This window comes from Mytilus edulis, chromosome 11 (assembly GCF_963676685.1).
Source record: "Mytilus edulis chromosome 11, xbMytEdul2.2, whole genome shotgun sequence".
NCBI classification, from domain to species: domain Eukaryota; kingdom Metazoa; phylum Mollusca; class Bivalvia; order Mytilida; family Mytilidae; genus Mytilus; species Mytilus edulis.
The window spans coordinates 44,968,047-44,993,428 of record NC_092354.1 but is presented as its reverse complement, the minus strand read 5'-3'; the positions used below and the strand labels follow the sequence as shown (position 1 = coordinate 44,993,428).

Genomic DNA, 25,382 nt, shown 5'->3' with positions numbered 1-25,382 from the left:
GGAATAGCTTTTCCTATCTTACTTCCCATACAAATTGCAGCTGTTGTAAGTGGAAGTTTAGGAGGTCTAGTTAAATTAATTAGAAGAAAGTTGACAACAAAATCAAAAAAACATTATGAAATTAAAACAATGGCAGAATGCAAGTTAAACAGTATAACAGATTTAATATCAAAATCTTTAACTGACGGACAGATAAGTGCAGAAGAATTTAAATCAGTTTTGGATGAATTAGAAAAATACAACAAAATGAAAGAAAATATACGAACAAAACAAACACAAACAGTAATGAATGATAATGAAAGAAAAAAATTAATTGAAGATACAGAAGCTAGGGTAAAAAGTGAATTAAAAAAAAAATGGAAAATATCTAATTTTTTCTAACAAAATTACAATAGTTAATCATGTTAATGACCCTCCTCCAAAATATGAATTAAATTCTCTTTAAAAAAATGGCTGAAGGAGGTTATGAGTTTGATAATCCTGAGTTTAAAAATAATGATTATGATGAAGAAGAAGAAGAAGAAACGTCTTTTCAAGATGATGAAGAGTTTCAAAATAATATAAATAAGGAATTTGAAAAATCAAGAGATTTATCAGAAAATGATGCTAAAATTCGTAAAAAAGAAACTACAAAAAAATGATAAAACGATTTTATCTTACAAGTTATTTTTTTGTATATCTTTATTACTTTTTCCACATATTTTTCTACTGCATCATCACCAACATAAGAAAAGTATTGTGGTTTATATATTTCTGGATAATCAGAATGAACATAAATACCATAACTATTTATTTCTTGTTTACTTATTGGTTTTATATAAGATTTATTAGGATCTGGAGTACATGATTGCATGGGTATATTATATGCTTCGAAATCACAATATAAAACAAATGGTAATCTATTTTTAAAATGATGATTATTGAATTTAAGAATATTTTTTCCTGGTTTTGGCATTATGGTTTTACAATGTTCGTTATCATAACATATTTTTTTATGTTTTATTAGTGTTTCTTCTCTTTGAAATCCTTGCAAACAATTTCTACATATAAACGATTTATTTCTATTCCTATCACACCTAAAACTATTTAAATCTTTAATTAGACAATAATGAGTATTTTCGTTATTTTCAATGTATAAGAGATCAATTACGTTTTTACTTTCTACATTTGATATATAAACTGGATGTACAGATTGTTTATTTGTTTGATATTCTAAAGCAAATACATTTATACTTAGATTATTTTGTTTCTCTACTTTTGGGATGTCTTTTATTGATACAGGATATTCAATTCCTTTTAGTTAATTTCATTTTCATATTCTTTATATTTTGTTACTCTTTGTTTGTCTTTATTGGCTGGAAATAAACTTGCTACTATTGACCAAAGAAAACACTTATGATCCTTTTTATTTTGGACATTAATAATATTACTTGATTTAAATTGAAGGGGAATATAAGACGAAGCTCTTTGATATTCATATTTATATAGTTTTACTTTTACACTTTTGATACCATCGAAAACAAAACCAGATCCTCTTTCTTGAAATTTATCTACCCAAGCTTTAAATTTATCTAACAAATTATTGTAAAATGTAGATAAATTGTTTTGTGTTAGGACAACTTCAACAGGATGAGAGTAATGACTTTCTATTCTATCAAATGCCATAGGAGTTGTAAATTCACTTGTTATTATTATCTTTATTTTCAAAGGAAATTGACTAATAACTATTTTATCTTTTAATAAGTTTATGTATTTAGTTGCATTGATTTCTTCTATATCATCAATAGTAGTTTCAGTAATAAGATCTTGAAACGATTTTTAGGGCCCATTTTGTAAGGTTAAATTTTAATTATATTATTTTCTTTGATATAAATTCCAATAAGTAGGATTTCTAAACATAAATTCTTGATAAGATTGTTTATATTTTTCTTTGTTATTTTGATAATGATTTTGTTTTATAGGCTTTATACATTGTTAACATGCACATTTAACTCCCATCGGTTTGTCTTTTGCTTTGTGATATTCACTTAGTAACTTGTATTCATTACATTTGGAACAATGTTTTCTTTCATCCATTTAAAAAAAAACATTTTAGTTACTTCAAAATGTCTAAAACAAATCTAACAAATAAATTAGCAGATGAACTACATCATAGAGTTGTAAAATCTTTTCCTAAAAGACGTGTTTATGTTCATTCAATAGATCAAACATGGGCAGTTGATTTAATAGATATGCAACCATATTCAAAACAAAATGAACACTATAAATATTTATTAGCAGTTATAGATGTTTTTAGTAAATATAGTTGGTTAATCCCTTTGAAAAATAAAACAGGAGTAACAGTCAGTGAAGCTTTTAAAACATTATTTAAAGAAAGAAAACCAATATATATTTGGTCAGATAAAGGATCCGAATTTTATAATCGACAAGTAAAAGAATTGTTAAAAGATAATAACATAAAGTTATATTCAACTGAGAATGAAGAAAAATCCAGTGTAGTGGAACGATGGATAGGAACAATGAAACAACATATGTATAAATATTTTACTGCTAATGAAACTTTTAAATATTATGATATACTAGATAAATTAGTTAAAAATTATAATAATACAGTACATTCTTCAATTAAAATGACACCTGTTCAAGCAAGTAAATTAAAAAATGAATTAACAGTGTATAAAAATTTATATCCAGAAAAGGAAGAAAAAATTAAAAAACCTAAATTCAAAGTTGGAGATAGAGTAAGAATAACAAAAAAGAAAGGTAAATTTGAAAAAGGTTATACTACTCGTTGGACTAAAGAAATATTTGTAATTGAAAACGTTTTAAATACGAACCCTGTTACCTATAGAATATTTGATTTAAAAGGCCAAGAAGTTAAAGGTGGATTTTATGAAAAAGAATTACGGATGACTAAGTTTTAAATCTTTATTTACTTACGGTTAATTTATTACCAAAACAATAATCAGTTTCAAAATTTTAATTTGAAAAAAAAAGTGCAATAAATACATACAAGTCAAACACTATAAACATAATATAACTGTTCAAAGTTCTTTTGCCCAAACCGCTCATGGTAAGAACTGTCACATCCACTGAAAGTTACCCGGTTATGCATCACCGTTTCTAAATATAGCATTGAGAAATAGTCATTCCTTATACGGAATATATACAAAGTTGTCCCTTTCACTGATCATGTATGATCACTCCTTATATGGAATAAGAAAATCAATATCACATATACTATATTAAAAAACACAATTACAGATTGAGAAAGTTCTAAGTTTCTAAATATAGCATTGAAAAAGTCACTCGGAAGCAGTCAGTGTAAGTGGATCGTCTTGCGATGATCGAAGATCATTGGTGGTTGGTAGAACCACAGGTCTCCTCCAGAATGCATTGAGTTCTGGAATTTGTAGCATGATGTCTATTTCTTTTAGTTTTCTCAAAATGAAATTTAGAGGTAATCCCACATTAAAAAAATGATGGTATTCGTGAAGAACCTTTGCGAGAGCAAGTAGCTTCCTCGCGTGGTCATCGGAATACCCTGTCTTCTCTTTTAACCATGCAGACCAAGATTGTTTGATTCTTCCTTCTTTCCTTTCATTTTCCAGCCAGGCTTTGGTAAGATTTAAAAAATGTCCAAAACTAATATGAATTAAAAGTGTTTGAGCATCCTGCCGTTTTAGATTTCGTATCCCTTTATTTAATTTTTCCACAATGTTCGCCTCACTCTCATTGCCAAAAAGCAAATAAGCGTGGCTGAATGTTTCTCTAGAAATTGTGTGGTTAACATCAGCAATGTTGTCTGTTAGATATTTGTGCAGTTCTAGGGGGGTCATTTCTTCCTTATTCACTTTTTTCGGTCCATAAACGTCACTAAGCCGTTGTTTAGGTTTTTTTAGGAAGCTTCGGCATCTTTCCGGTTGGTCCATTTGAATCAATTTCGCTAACCAACAATCCCATATTTTGATAGTAAATTCTATAATCATTAATCAATTGTTTTTGGGTAAAAGTCCATTGTTGTTCTGATTCCATATCTGCTTCACGTTCACACTGATTTGAAGGTAAAATTAATGTCTCTCCACTGTTAATTTGAAACGAAAGACCGCACCAGTCTGCTATATGTTTACATGTGATGACGACGTTGTCAATCACATGTAAACATACTCTTGACAACCAGGTAAATATTTGCAATAATTGATTTAAATAGACTAAAAATAAATTTAAGAAGTCATGTCCTATTGAATAGCACTCCAATAACTAGACTTACAAGATCAATACAGGAATTTAACATGAATATATTAATATAATTAATTAAAAATCACAATTTTTATCGTTGGGGTGCACTGGGGGAAAAAAAAAATTTTTCTCTTAAATCCCACAGAATTCTTTCTCTGCCTGTTCTCCCGGCTTTTTTTTATTTTTTGTTTATTTTTTTTGGGGGGGGGGGGTTAAAAATATGTTTTTTTTTGGGGGGGGAGTAAAAAATTTTGGCGTGTTTTTTGCTTTTTTTATGAAAATTTAGGGCTTTTTTTACTTAAAATGAGGGTAATTTTTTAGGGGTCAAATTTTTTTTTTGGGGGGTGCGCTGGAGTCGTTCAAGTACTATACTACTGTTGTTTACTGCATCTAAGTAAGTGTTCATTGAAACTAAGTAAATGTTTACTGTATCCAAGCAAATTTTTATATTCAATTCAATAGGATATGACTTTTAAATAAACTAAATCGATCATTGTAAATATTTATATTTTATCATGAAATATGTAATAGAGCTTGACATAGTGACCATAGTGACCAGCTCATCCCTACCAGTCAATTTATTCAACAACACTACCTGCTAAAGTATACTCAGGAATGCAAAAACCATTCCAGAAAAGTTTTAGACCTTGAAATCCTTAAAGGCGAACACATAAAAAAAAATACTGAAAAATTCCAACATCTTCATAAAAGCCCAAACCAACCCATTTGGAATTTTAAATCCTATATTAAAGGCAAAGGTATTCATTTACATAGAAACACAAACCAGAAAGAAAAGTCTTTATTGATAAGACTATTTTATTAACTAAAATTGTTGAAACAAATTATATCAAATTCCATGACAGAAAAGATAAAATTAAGAAAAAGGTAAAAGTTTAAAATAGATGTTATGTATCATTCATAACATATTATCATCCTCAAGCAGAAGAACTGCAAAAAGTATTCAGGAAATACTGGCATCTTATTTAAACATATTATTCAATAGGTGTTACATTGTGTATCATATTCCATTAAAACCAATCCATAGGATTCAAAAGAAATAGAACATTGGTGAATGAGTGAAATGAACTATAAAATAGTTTGTATGAACATCTCAGTTCCTTCAAAATAGTTCACTGTGCAGAACTAATTAATGACCATGTAAACTGATATGCTTATAAGACGAAATTCTGCCAGGAATCACTTAATTCAACATCTATTGAGATAGGTTGAAAAAGTTAGAAAATCAAAAACCAAAAAATCTAAATTCAAATTAACAAATTTTACAAAATATGAAAAAATTAATAAATTAAAACAGTAATTAAAAAAAAGACAAACAGAAGGAGTGGTCTCTACTGAAAGTTTCCCTTTAATCAACAAATTTCCAGAAAAACTCTCAACGTTGCTACACCGTATCAATGAAAGGCCAGAACAATGATTTGTAGTTACACATTAGTTAGTCATTAGAAAGGCCATTTATGAAAAAGTTTACCAATTGTTTCTGAATTGTAGGTAAATTTACATTATGATCCTTACAAAACTTCTTCCGCAAGGTTTTACAGTCTTTCCGCGAAGATGTGAACATTTCAACCAGGTTTTGTTTAATTTTGCTTTAAAGGTCGAAAGCATGTTGTGGACAGATTCTGACACTTCTGAAAATCTTTCAACTAATCGAGCTTTTAACTCGTTTCATCCCACAGTTTCGTCCCCGTCATTTTGTTCTGACCACCTATGGATGAAATCCCTAACCGGCGGGTCACTAGCTTAAATGCCAACATTTTCGATTAATTTCTACCCAACCCTGCCAAAGCAATATATTTTTCTATTTGCTTAACCCATTTCTAAACTTTGTAGCATCCCCCAAAAAATCAGTATAATTTAATAAACCCCCTCTGCCCCTAATTTGTTTGATAACCCTTGCAGTTGGTAAGCTTGGTTGTTCAACGCTAGTCCTATATCTTGTTCAGCAATTACGAGATGGTAATGTAATACAGTCATTTTATTAAATAATTACAAAGTCAAGAAAGATTCTAAAGTTCAAATGTTCACAAACTGTCTTAAAAGTTGAATTGTTCGAATGTTCAATAACTCACCACACGGGCACGTGATCGTATAGTGGTATAACTGTTCAGTCCTGATGGAGTACGTTCGGATATTAAGCACATGAGTTCTAGAGGTGTAGAACATAGACATTGTGTGAACCTTTTGTGTAGCGAAAAAAGCCTTGCCCAAGTTTTGTTTTATTTTATTAAGAAACAATTCAAAAGGATCCAAGTCAACGACAAAAGTAATGAGCCAATTTGACCTTGCAGTTGATATTTCCTTAATTTTCTGGAACATGACATTTTCTTTGACAATGAATTGGGTGGTTAAGCCAAAAAGAACAAGTGAGAACCACCACCACTTCATCACCGATTCTTCCTACATATATCAGGACTATTCTAACTGTTTCGTAGTTGTTAAGACGGACCTGTAACTCCGCCTTAGTTTGGCTTTGGGTGGGACGTTTTGGCTGTGAATAATAGAAAGGAAGTTTCTTATATTTTAATATGCCGCAACACCGAAGTCATGTATTACAATTAACAATACATAATAATATATATACAAACATAACAAATATAGATAAAGAATAATTGAAGAAGTTTCCATAATATGTATATAAATAAGCGGTTGACCTTATGAGGTTTCATCTTAAATTATGTAAATAGGTTGTCCATTTAAACTTGATAATAGAAAGAGAATTATGTTCTAGTTTATTTAATTAAATATTGCATTAATTGTTTATCTGATATTGACACAACTGTGCATAAACATTTAAACCAAGTAATTTAATAATTTGAATTAACTTTGCTTTTAAATAAATAATAATATAAAAATACTTTATCTTTATCGAGTACTCAGTTTACTGCTTAAAACTTATATAAAATAGTTCAACTAACCTGTGAATAATAGAAGGGACGTTTCTAATATTTTAATATGCCGCAACACCGAAGTGCCTAGCGTTTGGCGAAACAGGTTTATATAGTACTTGCTCACCTTGGATTCTTCTTGATACATGCACTGGTAGAACTATCTCGGAATTGGCAGGCAATGCACAAGATTTAATACATCGAGCAAAACCTAAACTAGTCTCAAGTGAGCAAATTTTAGCACATTTATCTGATATTTCCATAGATTTTCTAGATAAATTAATAGTAACATTGTTTGTCACTAAAAAATCTACACCGATGAGTGAATGTGGTAAAGTGTCAATAACATGAAAATCAAACTCAAAACATTTGTCTTTTATCTTAATAGTCTAAAATACTTTTCCTAGCACTCTCAATTTTTGTTGTCCTATACCTAAAACTGAATATACGTGTGTTTTTGTTTTCTTTAAATTCGGTTTACTCATGAAAATCTTATTTAAAAAAATGATTGTGATATGCATGATATGTCTGCACCGGTGTCAACCAAAGCATTTGTTGGTATACTATTTACTAAAACGCGAGTTGTGTTTTTATGTAATATTGTCGTTAAGTTTATTTTAACCGACTTTCCATTGTGCCTATCCTTGGGAAAGCCTTGGACAGGCGCGAATTCCTATCTATGAGGATTTTGATTTTGAGGATACTGATTTTGAGTATAATTAAATATTGGCACTCAGTATATTTATAAACACCGTAAACCTTACCTCACTCCTTTTCATATTTTATGAAACATTTCATATTCTATGACCCCCAAGTAACCATCTCATATTTTATATACTCTTAACGTTGTAGATGTCGGTAAAAGACTCAATATTGTATGACCCAAGTAAACACTCCATATTTTGATGTCCCCAAGTAAGCATTCCATATTTTTACATAGTCAATCGGCATTCAGTAATCATCTTATATTCTATGACCCCAAAGAGACCTACAGATGTTGAATGATTGAAAAAGGTGTAGTGTCAAGATGATTTATCACATGTCGTGTCATGATTTAGAAGTGGTAGTTAAGAAGTTAAAACACACGTCACGTGTTTAAAGTCTTCTATATTTTATGACCCCAAGTAAGTTTCCAGGTTTTATGACCCCACAGTTGTGGGTGTTCAGTTACTATCCCTTATTTTATGACCCCAAGCAAGTTTCCAGGTTTTATGACCCCACAGTTGTGGGGGTTCAGTAATCATATACTACTATTAATGCTTGAAATAATACATACACTAAATATCAAACATATAAAGAATAAATATTTGAAAAATTAGCATCTGCAAAATGTTTATATTGTTGGTGTTTAATTTATGAAGAGTTTAATATCCAATGGCTTTGAATTTCTCCACCGTCAATCTAATTAAAATATAGATCTCCGATTTCGTTATACTACGTTACTACATATGAGATCTAACAACTATGGCATTCTCTTTCACTTTTGTGACCTTATATTTTGTAATATTTGACCCCAGAAAGTATTTATATCGACCAATCAGAATCATTCTAAAGAACGCTATCTCGGGGATAATTTGAAGATGGCGACGGCGACTCAGAAATGGAAAGACGACTTAGACAATGCACTAACAGAAGTCTTGCCTCAATACAAAGTTAAAGAACTTAGGGAGCTACCATTTGATTTTTATGGGGGGGCTAGGATGAAATTTGAAAAAAATAGGCAGGACAGGAGTTTTGAGTAAAAAAAAAGGCAGGATGAGACACTTACCAAAAAAAAAAGTCAGGACGACAATTTAGGTAAAAAAAAGTCAGGATAAACTATGAAAAAAAAGGCAGGACCAAACAGAGTGAAAAATAAAAAGGCAGGACAGAGATTACAGCTAAAAAAAAATGCAGGACAAAATTTTTCATCCTAGCCCCCCCCATAAAAATCAAATGGTAGCTCCCTTAAAAGTGAACAGAAACAAATTTTACAAAATATTTTGGAACACAACGACTGCATGGTCACGCTTCCAAAGGGGTATGGGAAGAGTTTACCGTACCAGATACTGCTACCTGTTGCCAGGAAAATGAAGGAACTAGGTACAGACACTAGGACCGATGGTAAAATTGTAGTTTGTGGTCCATTAGTATCTTTGTTTGAAGACCAAGTTTCTAAACTCCAGTCTGTGCCTATGATCAAGTCAGCATTTAAAGGTAAATTCTTTAAATATAGACTAAGGTTGACATTTTACAAATTATATTTGGGAAAGAAAACAAGTATTTCTGCCATGTAGCCAGTTCATCATTGGTCGTTTCGGCCAAGAACCACACTAAGAACCACATCGGCCTTGTAAAAACAGTAGTATCAGGCAAACCTTTATTGATTATTAAAATATATTTTGTCATACATGTATTTCTATATACTTTTATTAATTTACCTTTATCGGTTTGGGTTTGATACATGTTTAACTTTAAAGTTGCAATTGATCACCTTTATTTAAAAAAAACATGATTGCCAATGAAACAACTTTCAACAAAGTACCAAATGACATAAAGAAGTTAACATATATGTCTTCATGTATTGTAGACAAGAAAGTGATGTAAGACTTAAGAGGAAGACAAAATATATATATGTAAAAAAAAAATTACACATAAAATATGTTTGATTGTCCGCTTTTAAGGTTGGTATACATGTACATGTAAGTGGGTAACATCAATTGATCTAAATTTATATACCTAGTCTTACAATGTTTTTGAAAAAGTGCTCCGGAAAACTTTCTTTCAGTATGTTCAGTCATGCCTAAGGCCCTTTGACTGGTTATTGAACATGTTGAATGGTAGATGATAAACATAAATATTTTTCAGGAGCAAGTAAAGAAGTAGATGAAATGATAGCAAAGGGAGATGTTGACATTGTATTTGCTTCTCCAGAAGCATTGGTAGGAGATAAAGACTGGAGGAGTATTATCCAAGAATTTGCCGTATCTCTCATTGTCATAGATGAATTCCACACAGTTGCTACTTGGTATGTTGCTTCAATGTTATCAAAATTCTTATGTGACCATATAAAAGGAATAGAAGTTTCTGTTTAGGAGTGAAATTACAGTTAAGACCAACATAACCAGATAGAGATTGAAGTTAATTTGGCATTGAAGTCACCAGCTTAAGTTTTGGTATTACATGTATTATAACAAACTTAAACAGTTCTATACAAGAGTAACAGGTTTTTTTTTGTAGCTCACACCAAATTTTATGGGCAGAAGTTTCCATCATTACTTTATTGTCTCCCACATGTACACAATACCTTGCCGTGAGCATAAAATAAAGACTGTCCGCTTATCCTCTGTTAAAATACCTCTCACATGAACAATTCTTGCAAGATTTTCATAAAATTTGTAACATACATGTTGATTTTAACGATTTATTTCATCTGTGTTTGGATGTCAGAGTTTGAAAATAAGAGCTGATCATGCAGTTACAATGTTTATTAAAAAAAAAAAAGGTTATGCCCCTTGAAGACATTATCATATTACATACTATAGAAAACTGCACCATCAGCTTTCTCATTTGTTCAATTTTTATACCACCGCCAAAAAAAATGCGGTCGTATATTGGTATCACAAAGTCGGCGTCGTACAATAATTAAGGTTGGGATTCATTGTGGACTCAACAGCAATGTTCAAATTAGAAGCCAAAAAGGGGCCCAAATAAGCATTTTTCTAGTTAAGATAATAACTTGTGTACATTTAGTTTTAGAAGTTACTACATGTATTTTAAAATTGCTGATTAAGGTAATTTAATTTTAGCCATGATTACATGTACAAAGTATTTTGAAGGTTTGGCTCTTTAATTGTACTACCAATTCCTCTATAAATACATAGTCATAGGAAAACTGGGATTGAGTTTGATGGGATTAAAAAAGTTCAGGGGTTTCAAATTTTTTAAGGGGCTCATATTTATTTTTGATTTATAACACATGAGATTTGTGTCAGAAACTTAATATATTGTGTCCAAAATTTATCACAATTCAAACTCGGGTAAGACAAATCAAGTTTGGATATTGTGTCCAAATTTGTTGAACTGTTAAGGTTCAACTTCTGTATTTTTATCAGGCTGTGCTCATTACAGCATTCTAATCTGATTGCTATTACACTGATATTTATATGAGCAATGTCTTGGACGATTTTGAAATTCAGTTCCTGGAACTTTCTATCAGTTTTTTTAAAGAGTTATGCCCATTGAAAAAAAAACATTGTAATGTGGAAAATAGCACCCTTAGCAGTGTCAATTGTTCATTTCCTGCTAGTTAAGTTTTTTTACTTATAAATTAACTTTAGTTTAGGAAAATATCTGAATTTTGTTGAGTCTGCTATTTTTTTGGCAGAAAAAGTGAGAAAGGGATAGTGATATTCGATTGCACACTGAGTATTGTGCAATTTCAGGAATTTGTATTGCGCAATAGCAAGAAATCTTCAATTGCAAAATAACAAATATTCCATCCTATTTCAAGATCTTTAGCCACATTCATTTTGTGTCGTTCATGTCAATAACCTATTTTAAGTCAAAAACTTGATTACAATCTTAATTAAGACTGTATCAAGGTTTGACCTCTGCAGTTGTATCAGGCTGTGCTCTGCAAATCATTTTATTCCCATTTAATACATGTTTTACATATAGGATATCTATATTTGGTATGTGCGTACCTCCCAAGGTCTTCGTGCCTGTCAGGCATTTTTCACCTTTTTTATGTCAATTCCTTATAGATCTCAGATAATATAAGCTATAGATCTATATATTTGGTTTATGGGAGGACTGTAAGGTGTACATGTTCAAACGGTTGGGATCCCCACCCATAAACCATACATATACATGAACAATGTACATGTATGAGACAATAAAATAAAATCATTTGAAATATTCCCTATTGGGGTCACCCCTCCTGTTTGAGAACTTGTAACCAGTTGAGATCCCCTACCCTAAACCATATATGTTCATATATTGGCCAGTAAAACAAATCCAATGAAATGTAAGGGGAGTCCCTGGGGGTCACCACAACCCCTCCTCAAAACCATATATATTCATGTATAAGACTATAAAATAAATCAATTGAAATATAGATGGGAGTCCTTGGAGATCACCCCCTCTTATTTGAGAACTTGTAATCAGTCGAAATCCAATACCCTAAACCATATATTCATTGGTTGGTGAGTAAAACAAATCATATAATATACCCCATCCCCTCATGTTTTGCGAACTTTGAAATGGTCGATTTCCCCACCCCTAAATCATGTATATTCCTGTTTGTCATTGCTAAAAGATTTGAATTACAAACAGGGTCAATCCCAAGGCATAACTAATGTATAACACTTTACTCGACCAACCACTTTGTTCTTTACTTTTCTCAATATCAGGTGACATTTGGGAATGACAAATTATGGGAGCTTTGTTTTTGGGAAACTTCATAACAGCTTTCTGTTACAATTATTTCTTATTCCTTATTGAAATTTGTGTCATTTATTTTCTTTAAGGGGTGGACTGGAAGAACCAAATGAAGAAAAAGCCTTTAGAAAATGGTTCAAATACATAGCAGAGTTGAGGTCCTTATATCCCGATGCCTCGCTATTGGCTCTAAGTGCAACTTGCACCAAAAAAATACGAAAACTTGTGATGGAGGCACTTTGCTTACAAACAGAAAACTTGTACGTAGTTACAAGATCACCTAATAAAACAAACATCAAAATAGTTGTGAACAAAGTTGAAAGCCAGATTGAGTCATCCATGTGCTGGTTGATTGATACCATCAAGGTGAAGATAATGGACATTAAACCAATGCTATTATATGCTAATTCCATTAAAGATGTTTCAAACTTGTACAAATTTATAACAACTGAAATACAAGATTTCAAACCATATGTTCAGATGTACCATTCTGAAACTACTGACCAGATCAAAAGCCTTATACTATCAGATCTGCAGAAATCTAACCATGACCTCAAAATTGTTATTGCAACCAGTGCATTGGGAATGGGAGTGGATATTGTTAACATTAAAACAGTATTATTCTACGGTCCACCAAGAAGCATTGTTGACCTAGTTCAAGAAGTTGGAAGAGTTGGGAGAGATGGGAGTGATTCTGTGACTTTTATCTTATATAACCACAATCATATGAAATTTCTAGATGTAGAAGTGAAAGATCTCGTGAAACTAAATGACGGATGCAGACGACAGAACTTGCTCAGGAATTTTATATCGCAGAAAGAAGTTTCAGAAGTTGCTAAGAAGGAATCAGATAGACATTCATGTTGTGACCTTTGTGAAAAGGTGTGCAAGTGTGGTAACTGCATGAAATTAAATGTAGAATTGTATTTTGGACCATCAGGAGCATTTGCAAGTGACTTACAACTTTCAAGTGACAGTGAAACAATTAGTTATGACAAATCATTGTACCTGCACATGTATGAATCAGATACAGACATTGAAGATCTGACAGACCATGATTAAAAGTTCAAAACCAGTTACAATGTTTAATTATGTGTATACTTCACATTTTTTAAGAATGATCAAATTTGTTTCTTTTCATTTATATTTCTACGCCTGTCAAAATTATGGTATTTTTCAAGTCGTATTGTATCTCAAAAAAGATTATTGATCATGTTGATTATTGATTTAAACTTCACACCCTTCGTAATTGCATTAATCCAAAGATCTGTATACTTTTTGGTGATGATTCAAAATTTTAATCTAGAGTACATGGAGTAATCATGGTAATTAAGTTTTTTTGTAAAAAAAGGAGGGGGGTCACATGTTGTGCAATATCTCATAAACAATTTATGATTAATGCTTAAAACTGTACACAAATTACTGGATTTATTTTTTAATGCAAACATAAGTCATATACTTTATCAATCATATTTTATATCATAAAACTACATGTATATAAAACTTTTATTAATTTTAGTGTGTAACTTTCTATATACATTTTACCTGTTATATAGACATATTATTTTATTGTTTAGTATTATTGTGTTTGTCCATTCAGTCATCCGAACAGTCAACACTTCATAACATAACTGTTTTATTGTATACTTGTGTCCGTCCATCCAGTCATCCGATCAGTCAACACTTGTACCTTTTTGGTCTCTGGTGGAGAGTTTTCTCATTGGCAATCAAACCACATCTCAATATTCTATTATTTCTGCATTTATACATTTTTTTAACTTTTTGGCTGGAACACCCTTTCTAGTAGAAAGGTGTTCCAGCCATATGTTCCCATTAAAATGCAATGATGGTCCAAAAAAAAACAAAGGTGTTCCAAGCCCCACTGGATTGTAAATTGAAAACATGTCCAAATGTATACATGTATATTTCTAAATAAGAATTGGGTAGAATACACCTGACCTGAACCTAAATTTTGGTTGGGTACGATGAAAATCGAAATTCATTTCATTGCTCCTTGGTAACAAATTAATAAGGTAGCGCCAGTTTTTGTCGAGCCTGCAACTTTTGTTGCAAAAAGCTCGACATAGGGATAGGGATCCCACGGCGGGGTTAGCTAACTTCTTAAAATCTTTATATTTTAGAAGGTGGAATACCTGGATTCTTCATACTTTGTATATAGATGCCTCATGTTACGAACTTTGTCAGTCACATGTCCAATGTCCTTGACCTCATTTTCTTGTTCAGATTTTTGGTAAAGTTAAATTCTCTCTGATTACAGGATAACTATATTTGGTATGTGCGTACCTTGTAAGGTCCTCATTCCCTTCAGACAGTTTTCACTTGACCTGGACCTCATTTCATGGATCAGTGAATAAGCTTAAGTGTTGGTGGTCAAGTCCATATCTCATATTCTATAAGCAATAGGTCTAGTATATTCAGTGTATGGAAGGACTGTAATGTGTACATGTCAAACTGACAGGTGTCATCCGACCTTGACCTCATTTTCATGGTTCAGTGGTTATAGTTAAGTTTTTGAGTTTTGATCTATATATCTAATACTATATGCCATTGGTCGACTATATTTGGTGTATGGAAATATTTTATGATCTTTATGTCAGTGGCCTAGGTTTTATTTGACCTTGACCTCATTTTCACGGTTCATTGCTCAGTGATAAGTTTTTGTGTTTTGTTCTGTTTTTTGTCCAGCCTGCAACTTTCGTTGCAGACAGCTTGACATAGGGATAGTAATCAGGCGGCGGTGTTAGCTAACTTTTTAAAAGCTTTATATTTTAGAAGGCGGAAGACCTGGATGCTTCATACTTTGTATATAGATGCCTTATGTTATGAAGTTTCCGTCAGTCACATGTCAAATGTCCTTGACCTTATTTTTATGGTTCAGTGACCACTTGAAAAAAAGGTTAAGATTTTTTGTAATGTTGAATTCTCTCTTATTATAAGTAATAGGATAATTATATTTGGTATGCGAGTACCTTGCAAGGTCCTCATGCCGTCAGACAGTTTTCACTTGACCTCGACCTCATTTCAGGGATCAGTGAGCAAGGTTAAGTTTTGGTGGTCAAGTCCATATCTCAGATACTATAAGCAATAGGGCTAGTTTATTCGGTGTATGGAAGGACTGTTAAGTGTACATGTCCAACTGGCAGGTGTCATCTGATCTTGACCTCATTTTCATGGTTCAGTGGTTATAGTTAGGTTTTTGTGTTTTGGTCTGTTTTTCTCATACTTTATGCAATATATCTACTATATTTGTTCTATGGAATGATTGTAAGGTGTACATGTCTAGCGGGCAGCTGTCATCTGACCTTGACCTCATTTTCATGGTTGATTGGTCTAAGTTAAGTTTTTGAGTTTTGATCTTTTTATCTAATACAAATGCCATAGCTCAACTCTATTTGGTGTAGGGAAATATTTTATGAACTATATGTCAGTCATGCAGGTTTAATTTGACCTTAACCTCAATTTCATGGTTGATTGGTCTAAGTAAAGATTTTGAGTTTTGGTCTTTTTATCTAATACAAATGACATAGCTCAACTCTATTTGGTGTATGGAAATATTTTATGAACTATATGTCAGTCGTGCAGGTTTAATTTGACCTCAACCTCAATTTCACGGTCCCTCCGGTGGATCGCTATCCTTGCCGTGGTCGGAGGGCTTGTGTGTCTCAGTGACCACAAGAGCTATGCCAGCTGGAGCTTCGTCTCCTGGTAGGGTTACCCATGATGGACAGGTCGAAGGGTAGAGACTAGACTAAAGTGATCCGAACATCGTGAGATGCCCGATGTTTTAAATAAAATAGGCTCTCCAACCCGTTTGCCGTGGGTTGCTACCCGTGTCGGTGGTTGACTCCTTACGGTCAGAAAATACCCGGACGGACGAGACTATAGTTCAATAAGCTGCTTTGGCTTCGAAATCATCTAAACGGGAGGTCGGATGGACCCGGTTCGATCAATCGGCTGGTCATGTCGAGCCCTTCAGTTAATCCTCAACAATAAGCTTTCTTGTAACAATTTTCATAATAGACACATGTATTTTAAATTAAGCTATTTATATTTTGGATAACTGAAGAAGGCGATGGCTCATGGGTCAATCAAGTGGTACGCTTTCTTTTTCGCTTGATGGATACGCTCTGCTTGAGTATACTATTCTTGGAACATCTGGTGCTTTCCGCAGTGGATCTTAGGTGCTGATTTTGAGGACCAGCTACATTATATTTGGAGCTCGTTTTCAGCATTAGCACTCGATCCCGGTTCGCCACGGAAACACAGCATCGCCCTTGTAGGCACTCCGAGGTGGGTGGATGGCAAGAATGGTGAATCTTTCTCCTTTCATATGGCACAACAAAACAAACCTTCTAAATCAGCTTTAATACATAAGAAAAGAAAATGTGATGACTCAGAGCCCTGTCGGGAAGATGACAGTTGGCCCAGATTTATTGTAATAAAAGGAACAGAAGAAAAACCAATTTCAAAAATATCGCCCTTTGTAATTCACAAACAAATTCAAAGCGTTGCTGGTACTGTTAAAAAAGTTTCAAAAATGAGATCTGGCAATTTGTTGGTTGAATGTTCCAACAAAAGTCAATCAACAAATTTACTTAAAATGTCTACAATATCAAACTTTCCTGTTTCTGCCTCTCCTCATAACACTTTGAACAGCTGCAAGGGGATCATTCGAGACAGAAGTCAATACCTTGGTGACCTTACTGTGGAAGAAATCGGTGAGGAACTTTCAAGCCAAGGTGTAACTAATGTTATTAGATTTCAAATTAAAAAGAATGGAAATATAATCAAATTAAATACTTATCTTTTGACCTTTAGAACTCCAACTCCTCCTCCATCTATTACTTTAGGTTGCTTCGGAATCAGAGTTGACATGTTTATCCCAAACCCAATCCGATGCTTTACTTGTCAAAAGTTTGGTCATGGAAGCAAACAATGTCGTGGTAAGCAGAGATGCTTCAAGTGTTCTGACGAAGGACACGAGGGAACAAACTGTAGCTCTGAATCTTCTAAATGCGTAAACTGTAGTGAATCCCATTTTTCATCGTCATGGGACTGCCCTGTTTACCTTAAAGAAAAAAATATAATTAAAATTAAAACAGAAAGAAACATTAGTTACCCAGAAGCTAAACAGATAGCTTCTGTTTCGATTGATCTCCTTGTTTCAAACAGACCATCGTACGCCAGCAAAGTTGTCCGCTCATTCAGTCACGAGAATACAAAAACTCGCATGACTTGGCCAATTGATGCGGACAATTTTAAAATGCTGCCTGTTGAAACAGAACCTACCGATAAAATAATAATTCCAAGGAAACCAAAATCTTCCAAAACCAGTACTCAGTCAACTCAATCTTCCTTACAGAGCTCACTATCATCACACAAAAAAAATGAGAAAAAGAAATCAAATAAAAAAGAAACAGTAGAAATACACAATTGGTGCGGTGAATCTGTCTGGGATCTTCCCAGTGACATAGATGATTCTTCCACCTCAAATAGTCTTCCTTCAGCTGCATCCAAAAAGTTATCTTCTTCGTCCAATGCAAAGTCTACTAGAGCCCCATCTCCTCTTCGTTCTCCAGAAAAGAAGGATGTCCAAAAGAATACATCCTCTCAGAAGTCTTCTGATTCGAGGTCGCGGGGTAGGGGTCGAGGCGGAGTAAAACCAGCTGCGTGTGGTCCTGGAGATCGACGACTCTCCTCGCACAACAGATTTTCAACACTTATCGACGAAACTGAAATGGATATCGAAAGTGTTCCGCCACCCGAAAGATCCAAATCTCAGGGTGAGCGAAATAAGAATGCTGGCAAACTCGACAGCATTCGCCCTTCATTTATTAAATAATGACAAATATCATCCAATGGAATTGCCGAGGTCTTAAAATAAATCTTCTCGAGTTAACACTTCTAGTTCAGTCATTTTTACCTATTGCATTTTGTCTTCAAGAAACTCATTTAAAAGAAAGTGACAATGTATCTTTAAAAGGATACAACATGTATAGCACATTTTCTAAAGTAGATGAACGTGCTGCAGGCGGATCATCCATTTTTGTGAAGGACAACGTCATTCATAGCACAGTCCAACTCACCACTGATCTGCAAGCAGTTGCAATTCGTTTATCAGTAGACAAAACAATTACATTATGTTCGATATATATTCCACCCAATTCAATTATAGATAAAGCAAAACTCAAAAACCTCACTGATCAATTACCCTCACCATTTATACTTATGGGCGACTTCAATGCTCACAATCCATTATGGGGTAGCAAGACTCATAATGCCAAAGGTAAGATCATTGAGGACTTTGTCTCTCAAGAAGGATTATGCATTTTTAATGATGGATCTAATACATATCTTCATCCTGGAAACGGGTCTTATTCTTCTATTGATATCACTATATGCGATCCCTCTCTGCTCCTGGATTATTCATGGCGTGTTCATGATGATCTATGTGGAAGTGATCACTTTCCAATAGTACTTGAACATCTTTTTACTTCTGCCCAACAGAGAGTTCCACGTTGGAAACTGGACAAAGCGGACTGGTCCTTGTTTGAGAATCTCTGTCAAGCGGAACTTCAGTCAAAGATGTTTGAGACTGTACATGATCCAATTTTAACTTTTAATACAGTTTTAACGTCAATTGCTGACAGAACTATTCCTAAGACCTCGGCAAATCCTAGACATCCCAGCAAACCATGGTTTGATGACGCTTGTGATCAAGCCATAGGTGACCGTAAAAAATCTGAAAGACGGTTTAGTCAACAACCAACGACGGAAAACTTGAGTAATTTCCGTATTTTTCGCGCTAAGGCACGGCGGACTTGTAGGCAAGCCCGACGAACATCCTGGAAAAAATTTGTCTCGGGGATTACATCTCGCACTCCGATGACAAAAGTTTGGAATATGGTAAATAAAATAAAAGGTAAACATTCTAAAGCCACTGTAAAACATTTGAAAGACGGCAATGATTTATTAACATCTGAAAAGGATATTGCCAACAAGCTTGGTGAAACTTTTGCGAAATCTTCTTCTTGTAACAACTACAGAGAAGACTTTAAAAAAGTTAAAAAACAAAAAGAAAAAATTAAATTAAACTTTAAATCAAAAAATGGTGAAAATTTTAATAAACTATTTTCTCTTGAAGAACTTAAAACATCTCTGTCAAAAGCCCATGATACAGCTTGTGGGCCTGATAATATTCACTACCAACTCTTAAAACACTTGCCAGATTCCTCACTAGACGCTCTCTTGCAGCTCATGAATAACATCTGGGAATCTGGTGATTTACCATCAATCTGGAAGCTTGCAACCGTCGTGCCTATTCCAAAACCAAGTAAAGATCATACGGATCCTATTAATTATCGACCAATTGCTCTTACCAGTTGTGTCTGTAAAACACTCGAACGGATGGTCAATGATCGCCTTGTTTGGTTCCTTGAATCCAATGGGCTATTAGCCAATATCCAGTGTGGATTCCGACAGGGCCGCAGTACTCTTGATCATCTTGTTCGATTCGAATCATTTGTCCGTAATGGTTTTGCGAAAAATGAACATGTAGTGTCGGTCTTTTTCGACCTTGAGAAGGCCTATGATACTGCATGGAAATATGGTATTTTAAAAGATCTATTTGATATGGGGTTGAAAGGCAATATGCCTAATTTTATTTCTAATTTTCTCTCTAACAGACAATTTAATGTTAGAGTTAATTTGACCATGTCTGATCTGTATGATCAAGAGATGGGTGTCCCTCAGGGCAGTATTTTATCTGTTACATTATTTAGTCTTAAAATCAACAGCCTTGTTGAAGTTTTAAAAAGTAATATTGAAGGTTCATTGTACGTTGATGATTTTTTAATATGTTACAGAGGCAAAAATATGAATAACATTGAAAGACAATTACAATTATGTCTTGGAAGAATTGAAAAATGGGCCTCGGAAAATGGTTTTAAATTTTCCACGTCAAAAACGGTCGGGATGCATTTTTGTAACAAAAGAAAATTGCATCTTGATCCAGAACTAACTTTGTACGGCAACCCAATTAAAATGGTTGATGAAACCAAATTTCTTGGTTTTTTTTCGATAAAAAGTTAACCTTTCTACCCCATATCAAAATGTTAAAAGCGAGATGTTTAAAAGCTTTAGATATTTTAAAAGTTGTCGGCAGCACCGACTGGGGTGCTGATCGCAACATTTTACTCAATTTATATAGATCTCTAGTAAGATCTAAACTAGATTATGGCTCTATAGTGTATGGCTCTGCAAGGAAGTCCTACATACAGATTCTCGATGCTGTGCATCACCAAGGTTTGCGTCTCTGTCTTGGCGCATTTAAAACCTCACCAGTTGAGAGTCTGTATGTAGAGGCTGATGAGCACTCACTCTCTGACAGACGTTTGAAGCTTGGACTTCAATATGCTGTCAAACTAAAAGCCCATTCAGATAATCCTGCCTACAGCTGTGTTTTTAATCCAATTTATGCAGATATTTTTGCAAAACATGAAAATAAAATTCCTCCGTTAGGTATACGTTTAAAACCACATTTAGCTTCTTTTGATTTAAAATCTGTTGCTCAAGTTAAAACTTGCAAATGTCCTCCATGGGAACTTCCAAAACCAAAAATGATATTTGATCTCCGTGAACACAATAAAAATAAAACAAATCCTCTTTTAATTCAGCAACACTATGCTGAAATTAAGGCCGATTATCTAGATTTTTCAACTGTCTATACTGATGGATCAAAAGATGGTGATAGAGTTGCATCTGCTGCTGTCTTCAGGGACAGAGCTGCAACTCTCCGTTTGCCATCTGATGCATCCATCTTTACTGCTGAAGCAGAAGCAATAATTTTGGCTTTGAAATTTATTGCTTCTTCAGATAAATCCAAATTTATTATATGTTCCGATTCACTTTCATGCTTACAAGCTATACGAAATACTAAAATTAAAAACCCAACAATCCTGAAAATTTTATATGTAATGAGGAATTTAAAAATTCTTCTGAAAGAAATAATATTTCTATGGGTTCCGAGTCATGTTGGAATCCTTGGAAACACAGCTGTAGACCTTGAGGCAAAGAATGCCCTGGGTGATCCTCTATCTAACTGTGATATACCATATACTGATTTTAAATCTAATATTAGAGAATATGTTTTTAATATATTGAAAAATAAATGGAGTAAAAAAGATGATAATAAATTGCATGAAATTAAACCTAATTTAGGCAAACCTTTTAATAATATTATGTGCAGAAAAGATCAGTGTGTTATTACTAGATGTCGTATTGGTCATACTAGAATAACACACGAGTATCTTTTAAAAAATGAAGATGAACCACAATGTGTTCCTTGCAACTACAAGTATACTATTAAACATGTTTTAATTAATTGTATTGACTTTGCTGATATTCGTAAGAAGCATTTCAATGTCAATAATATGTATGATTTATTTAATAATGTTCCATTTACAAATATTGTTGCTTTTTTAAAAGAAATTGGAATTTATTATAGAATATAAAAATGTTATTATATTTAAATCGATTTTAATTTTTATCACGTTATTTTACTGTTGATTTTTATTTGTATATACTCAATTTGCTTTAGTCAAGAATTTTAGTATATTGAAGGACTTTTTGTCTTATTTTAAAAATATGCTTTAAATTGTAAAAATATTCGAATTAGCTCTCGCCGCGATATAGCCTGTTTGTGCTAATGCGGCGTAAAGCAACCAACAATCAATCAATCAATTTCACGGTTCATTGCTCAGTGTTAAGTTTTTGTGTTTTGGTCTATTTTTCTTAAACTATAAGTAATAGGTCTACTGTATTTGTTATATGTAAGCATTGTTAGCTGTACATGTGTGCCTGGCATGGTTTATCTGACCTTGACCTCATTTTCATGGTTCATTGGTCTTTGTTCAGTTATCTTGGTTAATAAAGCTTTATACTTGGGACTATCGACATCATATCAATGATTAGTAAAGGCGAGACATTTTAGCATGTGCACTCTTGTCTTGAACTATAAGCAATAGGGCAACTATATTTGGTGTACATTTGTATGGAAGAATTGTTAAAATGTCTGCCTGGCATGGTTCATCTGACCTTGACCTCATTTTCATGGTTCATTGGTCTTTGTTCAGCTATCTTGGTTAATAAAGCTTTATACTTGGGACTATCAACATCATATCAAGGATTAGTAAAGAAGGCGAGACATTTGAGCGTGTGCACTCTTGTCTTAAACTATAAGCAATAGGGCAACTATATTTGGTGTACATTTGTATGGAAGAATTGTTAAAATGTCTGCCTGGCATGGTTCATCTGACATTGACCTCATTTTCATGGTTTATTGGTCAATGTTTAGTTATCTTGGTTAATGAGTTTATGAGAAAGTTGTAATAAAGCTTTATATTTAGGACTATCAACATAATATCAATGATTAATTCAGCATGTGCACTCTTGTTCACAATACATATGCGTGTACTTAAGAAAACCCAATAGGTCAGCTGTGAGTGGATTTATTGTTTTGTGATCTGTTTGTGAGAATTCACAAAAACCACCTAAACATGAACCAATTCCATGGTCTGCTTTTCTGTGTCATTATCTAAGACTATTCCGACTACATATATATTAAGGTACAGGGGCTGATCCAACCCCCGGAACCCTCCCCTGAATCCGCCACTGAGGTGATTCAAAATGATTATATGTGTTCATATTTCTGTTGTAAAGTTCATTTGTCAAGTTTTGGTTTATTGGTCAGTGACAGCAAATGGTATTTTTTAGTTTAATATGGTGTTAATGTATATGCAGGACCTACACAACTCTGGAGGTAAAAAGACTTTTTCATGTGGATTTTCCTCGTAAATGTGAACATGTTGAAATAAACTTAGACTTTTTTTTATTTTTGGCTTCATAGACTAGTTTATGCATCAATATACATATATAGTGACTACATATACAGATAAGAATTAGAAGTATTCATGTTTATTTGGTTATTTCAATGTACATTTTGATGCAATCATGTACATATATATAAAAATATTATAAGAGAAATATATACATGTATCAAGCTAAAAAATATTACAACCTTTGTGAACTGTCGTATCAAATAACTCTTGTTTTTCACACACATGATTTTTATACTTTTTTTAGTTCAACTGTTACAAGGTCTTATCAAATTGCATGCATGTATATGGCAAGTTAAAATAATTTCAAAATGGGGAAACCATCAATAGAGATGCAAAATTTAAATTTGAATGTACTTTATACCCACAGAAAGGTATAGTGCCATCCTTACATGTACATTGTACTGTAGATCATCTGTCCCATGTATATTTTAATTGAACAGCCATATTTAAGTAAAATAAATTGAGTTAAGCTCACGGTTTTATGTAATGAATAGATGTTCCTAAAGCAGTAAAAATATAATTTCAAATCATGAGGATGTAAAAATTAACTTAATGTAACTTAATGACATTTATATTATGACTAGAACACAACCGTGATATCGCGGGTCCGTGACTGAATTAAAGTATATAATTATGCGCAAGCCTTATTTTAGTATTATTTTTTATCTGATAAAGTCATGCCGATAATAAGATACACAGTTTTCTCTGCTTTCAAATCTTTCTGTTTGAACCCGTCGAACTGGAACTTATCAATTATTGGTAATATTAATTATTTGGATAACAAAAGGTCCGGAATGGAGTAATTTTTAATCAACAGCATTGTCCTATGTTAGTTATAAATAAAGTTGAATTATTTGATTCGCTGTTTTATGTCATGCCCGCTAACAAATTGAAAACGGTTCCTATATACACCTTATTTTTAGTCCATATTTTTAGTATTCGTATTGTTATCTTAGAAAGTCTTACTGATTAAAATACTACAATAGGTAACAATTTGACAATGATTGAATTTAGTAGTGTCAACCCTGTGATTATGATCCGTGTATATAGCATAATCCTAAATACACCGTTTGGTGGTGCACCTGTTAGATGCGGAACGTACAGATAAGGTAATAGGTAACAGGTGAATATACTATTGGTATCGGTATCGGACTCGACCCGGAACTTCTTAATTATTGGCAATATTAATTACGTGGAAAACAAAAGGGCCTGGAGTGGTGTAATTTTTAATCTACACCTTTGTACTATATTAGTTATATATAAAGCTGAATTCTTTGATTCGTCGTTTTTACGTGATGACGGCTGACAAATTGGACCTCGTAATTTTAGTATTATAGATTTAATAAACATGGTGAATTAATTGCATTCTCAATTCTTTTTTGTTTGTTTTTCCTTACTTGATTGCATTTTAATTTATCATAACTGAATGTGTCAGAACATTATGCGATTAGTCCCAATCCAAACAAAAAGAGACGAAAGATATTTGTGAAGCAGTCAAAGTATAAGTCAGTTAAAACTGACAACACCATGGGTGAAAAGTAATCCAATTAAAATATAGATCTCCGATTTCGGAAAAGATAAAGATAAGCACAGTCAAAAAAATACAATGTGGAACTTAAACTGAACATCAAAACACCACAGGAAAAAAATATTGCCATTTCTAGTGTTCCAGAACGGTAATATTGGTCCATATGAAGCACCCCTTCTTATGTTGCACATCTAAGTTTGAACCTGCTTAATATTTGACATGTTTGATTAAGTAATTCACATTCCTGGTGGACAATTGGGTTAAAATTTACTACATTTACTAAAACAGACTAACAAAGTAAAACAAAATACAAACTTAATAGGCCGGGGTTTTAAAATCAATAAAAGCAAATTAGAAAATCAAATGTTG

The 25,382-nt window shown here is 33.0% G+C and overlaps 1 protein-coding gene across 1 annotated transcript; it reads left to right on the top strand.

Moving 5' to 3' along the window:
• The first annotated feature begins 9,097 nt into the window (after window positions 1-9,097).
• LOC139495705 (ATP-dependent DNA helicase Q1-like) lies at window positions 9,098-13,870 on the top strand. Its single transcript, XM_071284035.1, has 3 exons — window positions 9,098-9,341; window positions 9,993-10,152; window positions 12,656-13,870. Exons 1-3 carry the CDS (start codon window positions 9,146-9,148, stop codon window positions 13,626-13,628), a joined length of 1,329 nt encoding a protein of 442 aa, XP_071140136.1. The 5' UTR covers window positions 9,098-9,145; the 3' UTR covers window positions 13,629-13,870.
• Window positions 13,871-25,382: the final 11,512 nt, after the last annotated feature.